Source organism: Myripristis murdjan, chromosome 17 (genome assembly GCF_902150065.1).
Source record: "Myripristis murdjan chromosome 17, fMyrMur1.1, whole genome shotgun sequence".
In the NCBI taxonomy this organism is placed as follows: Eukaryota; Metazoa; Chordata; class Actinopteri; order Holocentriformes; family Holocentridae; genus Myripristis; species Myripristis murdjan.
In genome coordinates this window covers 30,922,430-30,940,319 of record NC_043996.1, presented here as the reverse complement: position 1 = coordinate 30,940,319, position 17,890 = coordinate 30,922,430, and the positions used below count along the sequence as shown (strand labels likewise).

Here is a 17,890-nt window from a genome sequence, read left to right as displayed (position 1 = left end):
TTTTTGTTTTGCCGATTTTCTGACAATTCGGTTAAAATTTGCGATGTATTTGGATGGAAACCCGACTAGTGATGACGTATTAAATGTTCAGTATGGACAACACGGGTAGTTGTAGTGTTTTTTCTGTAATATGGGGCAGTCGTTGCCCAGTCCTCATGCAGCCCCTGTCCATTTGAGGGCTTCATGCTGATTGGTTGAAACAGATCTACCTGAGCATGAAGGTGTGTGGACCTTACCTGGGTCAGGTGTGCAAGAGTAGAGCCAAAACCAAGACCTGCAGGATGGAGGGTCGTAAAGGTCTGGACCACTGCTATGGGGTGTTTGTCAAGATTCAAAAAGGTCCGAAAAGTCCGAAAAAGTATTTTGTGATAAAAAAAAAAAAAAAAAAAAAAAAAAAAACTCAGGACATTTCCTCTGTAATTTAGTTTATTTTAAACACACAGTCCACTTTCAGTTTGTTGTCTTTTTAATTATTCATATTTCAGTTAACGGATGTTTTGTTTTTAAGCGATCTGATTGGTCGAGAGCCTCGCAGGAGCCGCGTCACTGTTTCTGTGTCTGTGTCACTCCGCTGATTGGCTGCCACGTACAGGTGGCTCTGAGGCTGTAAAACCAACGTTGAATAAATAAGTTTTGCATAGTCGTTTACTGAAAAATATTCACAGAGCCAGCGTCTCCTAAAATGTGATATAAGCACATTATATGATGGTGGAGTCTACATAGTTCTCATCATCACGGATATTTTTTCCCCCTTTTCACACGTTTTTTCCACATTTTTGACCAGTTGAGTCTTAATGGTCCTCGCTGCAGTTTTTCATGTTGCAGATTTTATTGTGAAATTTGGAAAATGACAAAAAGTAGAACCAACAAAGCAGAAGCAGGTTCCTTTTCTCATTTTTGCTGCCTGAGCTTTTATTGTGAAAGGTCCCACAAGCTCCCATAAAATGGACTCTTACTTTGTTGATTTGATGTATTTCCTGTTGAAACAGGAAGTTTGGGTGGGACATGGTGCAGGGAAGGATCACTCAAACCATCAGGATCTGAGTTTGGCAGAGAAACATGATTTTACTTTGAAAGGATAAGGTGAATGAAAGAGGATGTATAAAGAGTTGTGAAGGTTTTTATTGGTTGAAATTGATGTTGCTAATTAAGGTACTCTGTTTTACAGGAAGTAGAGGTCGTGAGGTCATTTCATGGGGACTTAAAAAAAATACTCAAAGTACAAATACATGAAAAAGCTCCTCATTTATAGTAACTTGAGTAAATGTGATGAGTTACTTCCCTCTGTGGTTTGTAGTAAATAACATCCGGGCTGTGGTTTGGTGGCAGGTACAAACTGAAGGCCTGTCGTGGTGTTTTGCTTAATCATGTCTCAACACTGCTGAGTCATGGTCTGTGCCAGACGTGCTGTGATCTGTAACCTTTGTCTCCTCGTCCTCAGCGATCTCCACAAGCTCCATCTTCTGCCCCGACCCGGAGAGCGGCAGCCAGAACGCCGACGACCTCATCGGTGAGAATCAAACTTCATATAATCAACAACATCGTGAAATATGAACTGTTGAACTGCGAACTGTTTTTCTCTTTCGATTTTAATTTACCAATAACCCAAACAGGGCTGGTGATTTGTGAGTTCACTCCGTTCAAAAGACGAGTTGATGCGACTCCTGTAGGGAAATGATCTTTTCCCCGCACAGGAAGGTCAGACTGAAGGCCAGCTGCCCGATTCGCCACATCATCCAGCTGGCAGTGATGAAATATATCAATAATGATGACAGAGCCTTCATTTTTCATCATCTCCTAATAGAACTGACAAATTCTCAGTTTGTGCTCGCAGGAATTGCAATCAGGGTGTTCTTAAAAAAAAAAAAAAAGTTTGTGTTGGTGGAGGTTTGCAGTGTGTATACTGAGACACATGACAACCAAGGTTATTATAGGTCATTGAAACCAGGCTAAAAACTGTAGCTAGGTGTGGAAAAGGCATCTTAGAAATAAAAATAAAAACTAGACTTTAGACTTTGAAAAAAAAAGTAACTGAAATGATGTTGTGTGCTTACAAATCTGAGCAAAATAAAATATAAATGTGTATGAAAACTAACTCACACTCACTGACACTAAGAAAAAGTCAACTCCAACGAAACATTTTCAAACAAGAAAAACTCACCTGAGACCAGCAAACCCACTCTGGAGACTGAACTGAACTGAAAACAAAAATTTAAAGTGAAATAAAAATAAAAACTAATGAAAAATACAAAACTATGATAACTCTGATGACAACAGGTTTTTTCAATGCAATTCAAAGAGTCACTATTATCACAAATTATCTAGACTGAATATGGAAATGAACTTGACTAATTTGCCAAATTAATCAAGATTCTTCTTGTGTAAGCCAATATGGGAGACATAAATCAGGAGATATTGCTTGAATGTATTTATTAATGGTACATTTATTATATTTACTGGATATTGTATTAGTGTACTTACTCTTTGATGTTAATGTCGCTTGCATTCATTGACGTTATTACAAATTGACTTTGGTTACAGGTGCTGGAAGAAAATTTCTGGATGTCGATATTTCTGTATAGGAATTTACTGATCTCTGTCAATACTATACATTTATTTTAATGTCTTCTTTCTTAGATTTATTGTTTTATTTATTTCCACCGGGAGAGAAATGCCTCAGCTGTTTTTTCTGCTTACAGAAACTTTTACATTTTGTCTCATAAGCAGCTGTGATTTCTGTTCATGTTTAAATCTCAGCAACATCGGCTTTTCGTGGCGTTCATGTTATCATCAGAAACTGGTCGTGGCCACCATGTACGGATAAGTAAGCCGGCTCTGTAAGAGGTTTATTAGGGCGGTCGTTTGTGTCGGCCTGTAAGAATGCTCCACACTGATCACACCGCCAGCCACCAGACTAACTGAAGTCCAAGTTGAGATCACGTCATTTATTTCAGAAGCAAGCTGGCATGTAAAGAAAATGTAATGTCTAGCAAAGCAAATGATTAAATCCCTTTAGGCTGCACTCCAGCATCATGGACAGCCACAGCCCAGGACGTCACTACAGCCGCAGAGGTGGAGACAGAGCAGCACCAATAAGATTAAAACCAGAATAAAACCGATAAAAACAAGCAACGCACCTTTGACTGCAAATTGAAAAACCGGTGTCAGAGTAACCTGACCTGCCTTCAAGACCATGTCGGCTTAATTACTTTCCAAAATACTGCATTCATCTTATAAATAAAGAGGCTGCCTGGCCAGGCGGTGTGTTGTGGAGATATCACACTGTTTTTTTTTTTTTTCATTCTGAAGTGAGTCTGTCTGTCCAGAGTCCACTGGTCCTCAGTGACACGTCTGTGCCGCTGCACTGACATTCAAATCTAAATCTGGAGCTCGGTTGACCTCAGACTGATGCTCTAAAAATCCCTCAGCCCGCTCTGCTCTGGTGCCGCTGACCCAGGTATCAATGTGTAGAGTATTTTAAAACTCAGTGTCCGCTCTATCAGATCCACCTGTATAATCTAATCCAATCCAGTCCAGCCTATAATGCTCAGCTTGTCTTGTTGTCACGGTAACAGAGGTGTTCATTCACTTCTGTGTTTGGCATTGAGCTCATAGTTCGTGCTGCTGTTGGACTGGACTGCACTTTACTGAGAGCTGTTTCCACTATTCTGTCCCCACTCATTGTATATAAATACAGGAGGACAAAAAATCAGAAACACCTCTCAGTATAATGCAGTCCAGTAGCAGACCTCTGCAAACTACAACCTCAGTAATAAACACAGAATTAAAGTGACACATTCTCATTGGTCTTGTGTCCATGTTGCTCTAGTTTCTGTTTCATTCTGGTGAAATATCCTCATTAGTTACTCAGGGCTTCCCCTGGCAGCTGATCCAGAACGCTGTGTTTGAGTCTATTTATTTGCATGTTATTACAGTTATTTGTGAACGTACCATCAGGTTGTCTCTTCCTGGCACAAGGTTGCTTTCTATGTCTTAAAAAATCAGTTTAGTCAATATTATGCCTTAACATGCCTTCTCTAAATTAATTTATCCATATTATTATTATTATTATTATTATTATTATTATTATTTTATTCTTCTATACTCTATACTCTCATATACAACATTTACATGCACAAAAGGAACCAGATTATTCATTTTAGCATCTGCAGAGAGAAATATCCTTGGACTTACCTGTTCCAAGTTCTGTTAACATTTAATAGCTATAAATTAAAGTCTTGATTTTTTTTTTTTTTTTTTTTTTTACACCAGCAGCTTGCTATCTAAGCTAAAGGAGTCTGTTAGAGTCATGTAACCAAATATATTCCTGATTGAAACTGAGCTTGGCACAAGACCAAATGTATCGTACTTACCTTTACACTTACCTTTACACTTACCTTTACACTTACCTGCCTGCTCATTTGACAAAGGAAAAGTGTATATTGGGAGCAACAGTTTAGATTTAACATATCGGCACATGCAGATTATGCCCAGTCTCCATTTTTTTCATCCAGCAGCTAATATTTACCAAGTCACCTGCTCTTTTGCTGGCCGTCATGATGGCAGGGTCCCTTTTTCACCAACCAGCCACGTTATCAGTGAATCTTTGTGACATTTCCTGCCTTTGTTGACGTCCAAGGTCGACCGACTCAGAGCCGCTGATGTTCTGTGACACGTCGTCCTGATGCACACCGAGAGGACGCGTGGCATGTGGAGAGTTGTGGCCTAAATCATTTCCCGCACGGCATGCCTCTCTGGGCTCTGGTTATTGGAAAGGACCCTCCCAACAGGATTATCTATGATTAAATCACTCCACTCCCCACCTGCCGGAGCGAGGGAATCGAATTGGAAAACGTGAAAATGTTGGGGCTTGCTGTCTCCTGTGTTAGCGCCTCTGTTCCCTGGCAGAAGTGTGGCGGCGTTGTCGTTCGGGTGCCTCCCTGCTCGCTTTCAGTCTCATTTCTCCTCTTTCATGCAGATTGTCTCGGCCTGCGCTTCACGTGGCTCCACTCGGTCTTCGATAATTTCCCTTCGCTGCTGAATTTCGCTCTGAAGCTCCGCTGCGCGACGGGACTTTGTCCCCGCGATATGGAAGATTACGGCTGCTCCTGCAGATATGTGGCGGCGGGAAACCCCGTCGATCCTCTGGACACGTAAGTGAGATCCAGTCCAGATCACAGCAGGGGGCGCTTTCTGCTCTTATTCAGTTTAGCCTTGTTTTTTTTTTGTTTTTTTTTAAACTGAAATTGAAATCAGCGGGTGGAGCAGACGTGCAAAACGGCTTGGGATCTGAGACTCAGGTACACGGGGGGTTTTGTTGCAAAACAGCATATTGGGCTGGTAAATGAAATCTGAAAGGCAGAAATGTTTGAAATATAATCTTTGAGTCTCTGGGGTTAGAAAAAAAACACACCTTTCCCCTCTGACTTCAAATTAATTAAATTAATAAACTGCTTTTTATTTTCCCTTAACCTCCAAAAAGCTTCTGCAACATCCTGCAGGGAAACTGGAAGCAACTTAAATGTTCACTATATAGTATATACAGTATAAAAAGTGTGAAAACTTGATATTCTTGGGAAAAAGTTTATGTATAGTGCAGATACAAAACATGTCTTAATGAGCAAAATGGATGTTTAACATTTTGGAAAATTAAGTCTGGATTTTTATGATCAAGCTGTTGTCATTCCCTGTTTTTTTTCGCCTCTCTTGTTCTTTCCTGTAGCTGCTGCTCTGCTCACAGGCTGTGCTACCAGAGCGCTGCCCCCTGCAGGCAGGAGCTGGTACTCCTGTCCAACAACTTCACCTGCTCTGCGGCCAACAGCAGCTGTGGTAACACAACAACACAGCCTCTACATCCTAACTGTTCAATAGATGACATGGCGTCCTTAAAAGACAAAAAAAAAAAAAAAAAAAAAAATCAATTTTTTACTTGTTCCAGCGCCCCCTGTATATTCTTCACCGTAATGGTTAGCTGTATTATAAGAATAAAGACACTGAATTGGTTTTGTTTTTATTCCAGAAATAACGTTGTACTTCCTGAGGTTTTATTTTGAGTGTCCATGTATATTAGCTTTTTTTGAATGCCGACAGCTGTAGGCGTATTCTTTGCCTTTTAGTCCAGTAATTTTAGGCCAAAACTTGGGTCAACCTAGGACAAATTGCAAGAGAAGCAAACTCAACTGATTTTGTATCCTCAGTTTGTCCTGAGTGAGGGGAAAAAAAGTCCCAGGAAATCCCATTGGTGGAAAGTTTTGAAAATCACCTCTATATGACCACATATTACCAAAAAACACTGTTTTTAACACACAGGGGAAAGGGGTTCAAAATTTTACTTTCAGATATCACTATAAAAATTCACAAGTTGATTACACACACAAAGACAAGAAAAAAAGTCAATTACAAGTTCTTTGAATTATGATGTTTACACATGCATATCACACATTATCTGATTTGATATGCGCTAATAAGGAATATAAGGAATAAATGCCAGAACAGATATTTAAACAGTGAATTAAAAGGCTACTATATATACAGTAACCCTTTAATTCACTGTTATGTAGTAACCTTTTAATTCAAGGTTACTATATATATAGTAACCTTTTAATTCACTGTTTAAATGTCTCTTCTGGCATTTATTCCTTATATTCCAATTAGTGCATATCAAATCAGATAATGTGTGATATGCATGTGTAAACAGAATAATTCAAAGAACTTGTAATTGACTTTTTTTCCTGTCTTTGTGTGTGCAATCAACTTGTGAATTTTTATAGTGATATCTGAAAGTAAAATTTTGATCCCTTTCCCCTGTGTGTCAAAAACAGTGTTTTTTGGTAATATGTGGTCATAAATAGGTGATTTTCAAAACTTTCCACCAATGGGATTTCTTGGGACTTTTTTTCCCTCACTCAGGACAAACTGAGGATACAAAATCAGTTGAGTTTGCTTCTCTTGCAATTTGTCCTAGGTTTTTTCATAAAATGACTGGACTATTTTGTTTCCGCTCTCTCACAGTCACGTCACACACTCTGTCTCCTCTGGCCCTCTGTCTCCCAGATGCTGGCGACTGGTGCCAGCAGAGGCTTTGTGAATGTGACCAGGCTGCTGTCGACTGCTTCGCTCTCAGCTCCTACAACTCAGCCATGACGGGCCTGGCCGAGTCCCACTGCTCTGCTGCAGGACACACAGGTGTTCAGCTGCATCACATCACACTCACTGTGTTCAGTAATCACACCATTCTCCATGTACAGGCAGATATGTGAAGGCTGTTTTTCATCATCAGGTTACGAGATTAAGAGAAAGCCTGTTAGCACAGGTGGATTGCAGCTGGAGAAACCTGACCACTTACTTGCATTGCTGAACGCTTATTTTTTTTACATGTGCACATGTGCAGGAAAAGAGAATGGATAATGAAACTGATTGGACAATAAGCACACACTGTAAACCACTCAGAGAGGAAAAGCTTTCTGTTCTACATCCTCATTGCTTCATGACTTGATCTGGTGGAAACACATCTGCTGCCGCCTGCTTCCACCCTCCAGAGCACAAGTCCAAAGAACAGGCTGCAGCCAGAAAACAGTAACATCTGGGCTTTGAGTCTTACACCCAACACAAGTGTGATATATACAAGTGATATATAATCCTAACCCTGGATTTACAAAATCAGAGTCTTTAAGGGGTTAATACTTTTTTTTTTTCCTGTTGGCCAGACTATGGAAGCAATCTGAGGACATCACTCCCTCCCATGAGAATTTGTCATTATTTTTTACAGTTTATAAATAAAAAGTTATTCATGGAATAATAAATCAGTATTAACAAAGGCCACCTGGGATTACAAAAAAAAAAAAAAAAAAAAAAATCCATATTTTGGACACAGTTTCATTTTGTTCAAGGAGGCTAAAGTCCACTCAGAACCCACCAGATGGCGGTGTGACCCACACAAACAAAGATTGACTTCCGGGTCTCTGGCGTGGCACCATGGGAGTAAAGCCTGTCATCACAGGAATTAAAGACTGAAAGAAAAAAAAAACCCTCCACACATTAAACCAGAGGTCTGCAGGAACTGTGACTTTTATCATTTAGAAGGTAAAGATGAGTTGGACACGAGCAGGTTCAGGTTCTTCAGGAAAAAAACAACACAACACTTTTGTGTTTTGCTGCTTGCTCTCTGTGTTTAGGTCTGCAAGAAATGTTGAAAGCTCAAAGTCACTTTGACTGACGAGCTCATGATAATTGTCTTTGGAAAGATGAGTCAGCTGTTCTCCATAGTCCAGTGTTTAAAAAACAAAGGTATCTCAAATTGCACAATATCATGAAATCAAATTGAAATACATACTTTATCATATCTCATCCTCAGTATTAGCCTGTGTGCACAGTAATGCGGTTTAAGGATGTAAAGAAATGTGGAACAAAGTGTGATCAAACTGAGTAGAAGGCGTTGACCCTGCTCACTGAAGGGAACAGGGACTCAATAAGCTACAAACACTGAGTTCATTAAATCACATCAAAACAACTCACATCTGAGAGAGCGTGAACTGTGATGACACCGGCAGTTTGATCATCCAAAATGAAAACGTCTTCCATCTGTTGCACCACCTGACACTGGAGGCTAAATCTCATCTCAAACTTCTGCCTCTCATTACTTTGTCTCCGTCTTGTGTCAGCAGATCGGTTTAACGGCACCGCGGGGACCGCCGGAGCCTTCACAGGAACAGGTGAGCCGAGTGACGTCAATCCGCCCCGAACCAAAACCGTCACATCTCGCAATTAATGCCAAAGAGGAGCAGAGCATGAAAGCTGCCACGTCATTTTCTCCTCCTAAAACGGGAGGAGACGGTACGTCAGCCGCATCCCGAGCGGGTCGCCGATGTCAAATCAATTGATTGGGTAGAAAGGCAGACTGTTGAGTCACACCTCCGTGCTTCACAGCCAATTAAGACAATGACCTCTTGACGTTTAATTCTGCGGTTTCCTGCCCACGCACAGCTGCTGGAAAAAAAAATCGGTGGATTGTACAGTGTAGCTTTGATCTGCCAGGAACCAAATATAGACGCTGTGCCCTGCCCGAGCTGCTGTCAGTGTCTGAAATAACTAGAGGAGTCATAAGAACCAGAGGAGTCATGCTACAGGAGGCTATTAAAGTGCTGGAGCCAAGTTCAGAGGCTGCTGGAGGCTTGTCACGAAGTTAACTTACCTTTTTAATCAACAGTTACCGCTACCGCTGGCTTACAACTCAAAATTAAATGTTAACAGGCCGTACAGACTCCGACTGTTCACCAACCACAGGAGGAGGATCAGTAAGTGTAGTAGTAATTAGAAATATTAGTAACAGCACATGCATTAATTGTAATTGTTACCCTTTATAGGGCACTCGTTGAAATACATTGAAATTCAAAAAAACAACCCTAGACTGTTATTAGAGAACATGACAGGACTTTATTACTTTTATAAAATTTTTATAAAATTTTCATTTTCCTATAGAAAATCAAAGCCATTGAGATTGGTCAGATGCCACAATCATGTGACCTGGGATGTAGAGCGATCTTTGCTGATTGGCTGGGTGAAGACCAAATGATTATTGAACTAACTGAGACAGGGGATGGGCCTGATATGTAGGCTGATATGTAAAATAGTCACTTGCCTAATAAAGGGTTAACAGCACTGAAGCCAAACTCACAATACTAATAGTACTACTAGTAGTAGTAGTACTAATTGCAGCAGATTGATGTTGTAGTACTCGCATCATTAATATAAGCAGTACTAACATCAGCAGTAGTAGAACTGGGAGTAGTAAAAGCATTAGAACTAGAAATAAGTAGTTTAGCAGATCTACTAACAGGACTAGTAATAGTAATAGAAACTATAGTAATAGCACTAGTTCATATTATACTTACATTGGTTATTTCACAATATATAATGTATAACTGTGAATCTTTTGTTTATATGCAGTTAACGATGATAAAACAATATGGATCAGTTTATTTGCCCTTTCACACAAACACTGAACACTGCACGCTGTAGCGACATTAGCTGTGTGTGTGTGTGTGTGTGTGTGTGTGTGTGTGTGTGTGTGTGTTAACTGAGATGAGAGCACCAGCATGCAGCGAGTCCAGCTGTGAGTGGATCAGACACAGCGAGCGGGCGGACGTGTGTGTCCCGCCTCCTGCTCCATCTACCCCGACGGGTTTCCCTAAAGTTGGACATTCCTGGATCAATAACCCATAAGCGAAATATTAAAACACAAATAACGCCTCTTTCCTGTCACAGTAATGTAGACACACGAGCTGCAACGAGCTACAGGCTCATTTTCACCAAAATGAGCCGCCTCTCGACCCGCTCAGTCATAAATGTTGGTGTATATGTGAACAAAGGGAAGATAACAGAAGATAACAGCCCCTTGTTCTCTGTTTCCTCTGGTCATGCAGCACCAATTTCAACATTATTTGCGCCTTTCCTCTGCTCAGACGACCCAGTTTCATGAAGAGATCATTTTACAGCAGTGAAGGTTATTATTTTTAATTTTCCGTGTACGTTTAAGACCTTTTACAGCTTTTCAGCAGATTTCATTTTCAAAGGGAACTGATTATTTATTTGTTTATTTACTTTTTCATTCATTCATACAGGCACAGTGCACATTCATAAAGACTTCTCCAAATGTGCCAGTTTGACCATCTTGACTCATTTTCAGCGTCAGTCCGTGGGCAGATGTGAGGACAGGCACCGAGATAAAAGACTTAACACACTTCATAAAAACACTGAGGACAGCAAGACATGAAACACAGCATGAGTTTGGGAGTATGGTCACATAACTGATTGTCTTTTAACCATGATTTCAGGTTATTTCTAAAAGGATATGAAAAAATAGGAGTTGTTATCATAAACTATCATTATGAAGTAATGGATGTTTTACTTGATGTACATCATATTTATTTTTTAGTCTTTATCTGGATTCGCTTCCAGAAAGTCGTCCCTTATCTTCCTGGGGTCCCACGCAAAAACAACAACAATGAAAAGAAGCAATAATTAAAATCAGCACTTAGATAGATAGATAGATAGATACTTCATATTCATCCCGCAGGAAATTTGCAGTTTTTCAGCAGTATCCACAGATTACAGATTAAATAAATAAAAAAAGATAATAAATAAATAAATAAATAAATGAATAAAAAATTAAAAATTAAAAATAAAAAAATAAAAATAAAAATCATAAAAATAAAATAAAAAATAAATAAAAATAACAATAAAATAAAAATAAAAATTATCAATAAAACAAAGACAAAAACAAGCCAAATGTAAGGATCAGTAAAATAACTCTACGTATGAAACAAAAATAGTCACCTACAATAAAAAGAAAATGAAATTGTCAGATATGCAACAACATGAAGCAATATTTATTTTATATCTATGTTTATGAAGAATAAGGACAGTGTTAGTCATCAGTAGAGCTGTAGTGGAGCTTCCTTGTTGATTCCAGTGTGAAATCCTTCTGTCGGTGCAAACTAAAAGAGCAGTGTGCCTGATATGATCAATGCACTGATGCACAGAGTAAATCCATTCACGCCGTCTGTCCTTGCTCTCTCCTTCTCAGATGTGCTCTCAGCAGAAAATGAGTCTGGCAGCATCCTGCTCTCCAACTCGTCCCACCTGTCAGCAGGTAAAAGCCCTGTTTTGCGCTTGAGTTCAATTTGTCAGCCCTTCACCGCTGTGTCAGAGAAGAAAAGAAAAAAAAAAAAAAAAAAAAAAAACAGAACAGGAAAGTGCAATTTTGCCGTGTGACATTTCAGGACGCTCGGCCACGTGGGCCCTCGAAACCACTTAAAGCCTCATTGTAGGATTTCCGAGAGACTTGGGCTTCACTGAGAAAATAGCCTGAGCACACTCCTCTTTACTCCCTGAAAAAACAAACCCACACAGCCTCAGACAAGAGCGATACGAACCGAGTGAAGGTGAAACAAGAGGCAGCACGCCCTGTTCTCACCGCTGCCCGGCAGCACAGGTGAATTCTGGGTCGAGTGGCTGTCAGGAGAGGACGCACATTACTATCTTTTTTTTTTTTTTTTAATACTTTATTTGTAGCCATCATTTGCGTTTCATCTTTTTACATAGTTCTCTTGTCAAACAATGATGGCATATATATATAAGTGAAACACCCTGTGTCTGTTACAATACAAAACGTAATTAATGAGTAGGTCTAATAGAAATAATAATATCAAATTTAAACAAACATCCATCTTCACCATACATTTCATTACAACTTGACAAAGATCTTCTATTTCCCTAGACCTTTGCTAAAAGAGTGTATGGGAAGTAATTGACCTTACTCAAGCGTACAGATAGACAACAAAAGCAGAAAGTGTAAACAGAAATAAATAAATAATAAAAAAAAAAAAACAGCAGCAACAACAGCCCAAAGGTAAAACAAAACAAAACAAAAAATAAATAAATAAATAAATAAATAAATAAATAAATAAATGAAAATAAAATAAAAATAAATAAATAAAATTAGTGGGGTAAAGCAAGAGCAAAAAACAACAATAACAACAACAACAACAATGAGTAAACAGACAAATAAGAATAAAATAAAATAAAATAATAAATGAGTAGAGTACCAGCAGACACCAGTGAACGCTAGCACCACCTTCATATCTTCCTAAATCCTGGTACAAAGTGATACAGAACAAACAACAAACGAAAATCCACAAGGGAAGAGGAAAAAAAAAAAATTAAACAATAACATTACTATCTGCATTTTAACAATAACACTTGAGCGAATTTTGGGGGGGGGGGGGGGGGGGGGGGTTCTGCGTCCTGATTGGCTAAGGGACTGTAGACCATTGTCAATCAATCAATGTCTCCTGTACAGCACAGAATGCGTTCAGCTGGCCAAATTTACGTAAATCTTTGATCGCTTAGCAGTGTGACTCTGAAGTGCTGCATGTTTGCACGTTTTCTCCCCAACAAAACCCACAATGTCGACGAAACGTTCTGCACCGTCAAAGGCACCTGTGGTCGCACCCAAAAGGCAGAGGAACTGAAAAAAAAACAAACAACAAAAACTGAAAACAGGTTTTGATCTGTGGTTTCATTCTATAATACTGGACTTATTTTTCCACAAAGGTTTGAACTTTGAGAGTTTAAACAAGAGAGAAAAGTGAGAAAATGTTAATGCCTGTCTGAGAAAAGTGTATAAAGTGTGTAGTGAGGGGTTTTACAGCCTTAAAACATCTAGAATAATTGTAAAAAATAAAGCTGACTACTTCGCGGATTATTTTTAGAACGTAACTCCCGCGATAAACGAGGGACCGCTGTACTTGATAAACAGAGCAGAATACATGGCGCTCAATGGGGTTAAATGCTCTTAATGATCACTGCATCTCTACATTTGTTATGACTGATGTTGTTCCACGGCCCCAATATTTCTGCTGCAGACAGGATTATAAACTGAAATTATAATCCACGGCTGTGAAATGCTGTGAGTTTGAGCAGATTGAGGCTCTGTGCTGCTGACTGGCTGCAGAACCACAGGAGAACCAATCATCTGCTTCCTAAATGTTCCACGTTTCCTTCATCTGAGCTCAGAAAAATATGGCTCTCCTGAAGCAGCGGCTGTTCATTAGCCCAGGTTTACCCTCTACGTCGCCCCCTGGAGGTGGAATCACATTTTTTTTGGGGGTGTAATATCTCCTTACACTGCAAAAACGCAAAATCTTACCAAGATTATTTGTCTTATTTCAAGTCAAAAATGTCTTATTTCTAGTCAAAATATCTCATTACACTTAAAATAAGACATCACCTCAGAAGTAACTTGTTTATAGACAATTTTCACTTGTTTCAAGTAAAAATTCACTTGAAACAAGTGAAAATTTGCTTGTTTCATTGGCAAAATTTTCCAGTGGAAAAAGTGAAAATTTATTTGAAATAAGTGAAAATTAGCTAGAAACAAGAAACAAATTTTGCCAATGAAACAGGTGAGGTGATCATGTCTTATTTTAAGTGTAATGAGATATTTTGACTAGGAATAAGACATTTTTGACTTGAAATAAGACAAATAATCTTGGTAAGATTTTGAGTTTTTGCGGTGTGCTCTGTCTCTGGTTGTTCCCATAACTCCGACGGTCAAATGTTGGTCATGTTTTATTTCTCTGGATCCGTCACAGAGGTGGACTGGCTGATGAATGGCGGAGTGGAAAACCGGAGCGACGCGGCAGGGATGAGCGGTGACCTCATCACCCCCCCTCCCCTCCCCTCCCCCCAGTCCGCACTGGCAGGTACGCTCGCTTTAATTGGCCCCAGGTTACCGATTTATCACCATGACGACCAGAGGAGCCAAAAACGGCTGTTGGTCTGTTGGGCAGTAAAGCTGAGAGAGGCCGGGCCTGTTTGTTAAAGACACAAGGTTCACACACATACACTGCACACACACACACACACACACACACACACTGTGCACACACACACGGCTTATGTGATGTCTGTGTGTCTTGCCTGTGTGGTCCACATTGTAAAGCACGTGTTGTGTGTGAGCTGTCACTTTATCAAACACTAAAAAGGTTAAATTAGAGGGTTAAATTAAACACTTCAAAATAAAAGCCCATCCATGGCCTCCTCGGATTCAAATTAAAAGACTTACTTTGCTGTTGTAACTGACATTCAGCAACACAACATGTACCAGCTTTTATTATTTGTCACCACAGATTAGTGTTGAAATAATCAGCTGATTAATGAGTTTGACAGAAATTAATTCATGTAAAAACTCCAACCAGCATCCGACTGTCTTCCTTTTTTCCGTTCACATCTATAAAAAGTTAAAGAATTAATTTTTTCTTTTTTTTTCTTTTTTTTTGGCTGCTGGTCAGACTAATGAAGACATCTGACCTCATCACTTTGGGCTCTCCTCACTTCCCATCAGGCTTTGTGATAGTCAACCAAAAACCAATCAGTTACGGATAGGATCAATAGCTGCAGCTGTGTGTGTGTGTGTGTGTGTGTTTAATGTGCTTTGTGTGTGTTGTCATTTAGGGGAGTCAGAGGGAGGCCAACCTGTTGTAGAGCAGGAAGAGGAGTCAACACACACCTCCTCTAACGACGTGACCCTCACACACGGTACAGCAGCGTCATCTTCATCATCGTCTTCATCATCGTCTTCATCCTGATTAAAGCTGCATGTCAGCTCCTCGCACAGTGATGTGTTGTTGTTGTTGTTTTGCTGTTTGTTGTTGTTGTTTTTGCGGTGTGTCACCGCCATGGTCGTCGTGGTGACAGGCTGTTTGCTGACTCATTTCCCTCCTGTTGCTCGTGCTTGTGAGTCGCTCGGCTCCGGTGTTTCCCGCCCGTCTCTGACGTGTCGCCGCTTTGCAGATCTGACCGGCTCGGAGACGGAGGCGGAGGCGGCGCTCGGACACTCAGGGACAGATAAGGATCTGACTACCCACAATCCTCCAGCAGGCAGCCTGGGTGAGCTAACAACAGGTATCAGATTGAAAACAATGGCTGTGTCCCAATTCAGGGTCTGCATCCTTCGAAGTCCGCGGCCTTCGGACGACGCGTCCTCCCCGTCAACCAAATGAGACGGTCTAGCCTTCGGAGTATTTCCTGGTCGGGTAACCGCCGTTCCCATGACAACAAACTCTGGAGACAGAAAGATAACGTTTCTTTCTGTCAGACAAGACAAAACAGTAAAAAAAAAGTTTTGGTTCAATTCAATTCAATTTTATTTATTTGTATAGCCCAGAATCACAAATTACAAATTTGTCCCAAAGGGCTTTACAGAAAAATACAACATCCTCTGTCCTTAGACCCTCACATCGGATGAGGAACAACTCCCTAAAAAAACCCTTTAACAGGGAGAAACTGGTTTAACATGAATGGCGTTGGATGTTCAAATGAGTAAAAACCCAATATTTTATAATAGTGAAATCTGAATTTAGATGCCACCGTGGCCATTTCAGTTAACTTTTTTAGACTGAACAGCAGCACGCAAAGCATTTTGGGATACGGGAGCCCAAGAAGGATAGTCGCGGTGCATCCTCCGAATCGGCCACCAACGGCTGGAAAGGAGGAGCATTTGAAGGATCCTTGGACTTTGGATGAGTTGGGACAGGCCTTCGAGCAGTGTTGTGATTTAACTGGCCTTCAAATGCCGACTTCGAAGGATGCAGACCCTGAACTGGGACACAGCTGCAGGGTCTGGAAACTCCTTCCTGCTGCACAGGAAGTGATGCAGTTTGTTTGTTTGGAATAAACAGAAGAAGAAGAGCTGGGTCGCTGCCGAACAGAGAAACTCAGAGTCCATCAGCAGGAAATCCAAAGCAGCTTTAATATCCACAGAGCGTCGTTTCACACGACGCTGCGCTTTGTGACCTTCTCTGTTACAGGCTCAGCTTCTGTCGACCATGACAGAGAAACACTGATGATGATGATGACTACCCACAATCCACTGGGCTCTGCTGGTGAAAACATGCAGATCATGGAGGTGCTACCGCCACCGACATCACACACCTTTACAGCGTCTGCCAGCGAGCCGCCACCCGCTGTGGAGGACTCGTCTGAGGAGGAGGAGGAGGAGGAGGAGGAGGAGGAGGAGGAAGAGGAGGAGGATGATGATGAAGAGTTACTGTCATCAGATTTAGCCCCAGAAGGTGATAAAGGTTTTTGTTTTGTAGGTTTCATACAGTCGAGACATGGACGTGTCTGAAGGCCTGACGTGCAAACTGTGCTTTCAGTTTTACAAACTTCTCCCAGAGGCAGAAACAATCTCATTGGTCGATTTAAACCTCAGTGGGTGGAGCCAGAGAGCCACAGTTTTTCAACCTGCATGTTTGTTCAGTGGCTTTCAAAGTGGGGTCCGGGGACCTCCAGAGGTCCCTCCGGGGCTTCTGTGCCGTTCTCAGAAAAATAAAATGGAGTTGAGCTTAATTTGATTCACTAGAACTTTTACAAAACAGTGTGTGGTCTGTTTGAGTTTTAATGTCACTGTTTGGACTATTTGGCTGTTTGTCTGTGTTGAAGTATGGCAGTTAAATAATTTAATACTTAAAATAAAACTTTTCATATCAGGGTCCCTACAGCAGAATCACTTCATGTGAAGGTCCACAGCTAAACGAAGGTGAACCGGGGCTCCAGAACATGAACAAGATTTGAATAAAACAAACCCTGAATTAGTTAAACGGCAAATTTAAATGACAACGAAGGAACTCGGGTAAAAATATAAATGGCAATCAGATCTTTTCTTTCATTCATGATGTTGGAAGCTAACAGGCTAACAGGCTAACCTGTATGATGACTGTATTTTGCAGTCAGTGAAGTGGCCTTGGCTTCACCACATTAGCCTCTTCCTCACTTAACTCTTTTCTTTGTCACTGAGCTTCAGTCTGATTTTACTGTTTTACTGTTTCTTGGCTCCACCCACTGAGGTCTAGTTCAGCCAATGAGAAAAAGAGTAAAGCTCTGCCTACTGGAGCTCTTCCCCGTCCAGAAATTTGTGCCTGAACCAAAAAAAAAAAAAAGATCTGGATGTGCCAGAACCTGAACCCGGACCTGTCGGGGAGACTCAGACTCAATCAGCACTGACTTCACAGCTGATTGTTATTAACAAGTTACTTTTAATTTGCAAGTTTTCACAACTAAATTTCATGTTACTTAACGTTACGTTTGCAGCCGTCACTCAGGTTTAATCCACACAATAAGAAACAACAGATTGCTATAAAAAAAAGGCCTCCTGTAAAAGTCTTGAGGAGATTTAAAAGACGATGTGGAGTTTGCTAAGTTCAGTTCCTCAGGGAGGGCAGAAAACACTCAGCGTCCCTCTGTAATGAGGCGGGCTGTGGGGGTCCGACCTCAGGAAGGGTCAAAGGTCAAGTGTCTGTATGTTTTAGTGGAAATGTTGTTTTAGTTC

At 40.6% G+C, this 17,890-nt stretch overlaps 1 protein-coding gene across 1 annotated transcript in view; it reads left to right on the top strand.

The window, feature by feature from the left end:
* The first annotated feature begins 215 nt into the window (after nucleotides 1-215).
* Nucleotides 216-17,890, top strand: part of oc90 (otoconin 90) — a 29,100-nt gene continuing 11,425 nt past the window's right edge. The window contains exons 1-12 of the mRNA XM_030074767.1: nucleotides 216-339; nucleotides 1,442-1,510; nucleotides 4,979-5,153; nucleotides 5,723-5,829; nucleotides 7,054-7,185; nucleotides 8,664-8,711; nucleotides 11,585-11,650; nucleotides 14,154-14,264; nucleotides 15,016-15,099; nucleotides 15,355-15,450; nucleotides 16,371-16,511; nucleotides 16,584-16,634. Of these exons, the coding sequence (XP_029930627.1) occupies nucleotides 216-339; nucleotides 1,442-1,510; nucleotides 4,979-5,153; nucleotides 5,723-5,829; nucleotides 7,054-7,185; nucleotides 8,664-8,711; nucleotides 11,585-11,650; nucleotides 14,154-14,264; nucleotides 15,016-15,099; nucleotides 15,355-15,450; nucleotides 16,371-16,511; nucleotides 16,584-16,634 (1,204 nt within the window). The remainder of the gene's footprint in view (nucleotides 340-1,441; nucleotides 1,511-4,978; nucleotides 5,154-5,722; nucleotides 5,830-7,053; nucleotides 7,186-8,663; nucleotides 8,712-11,584; nucleotides 11,651-14,153; nucleotides 14,265-15,015; nucleotides 15,100-15,354; nucleotides 15,451-16,370; nucleotides 16,512-16,583; nucleotides 16,635-17,890) is intronic.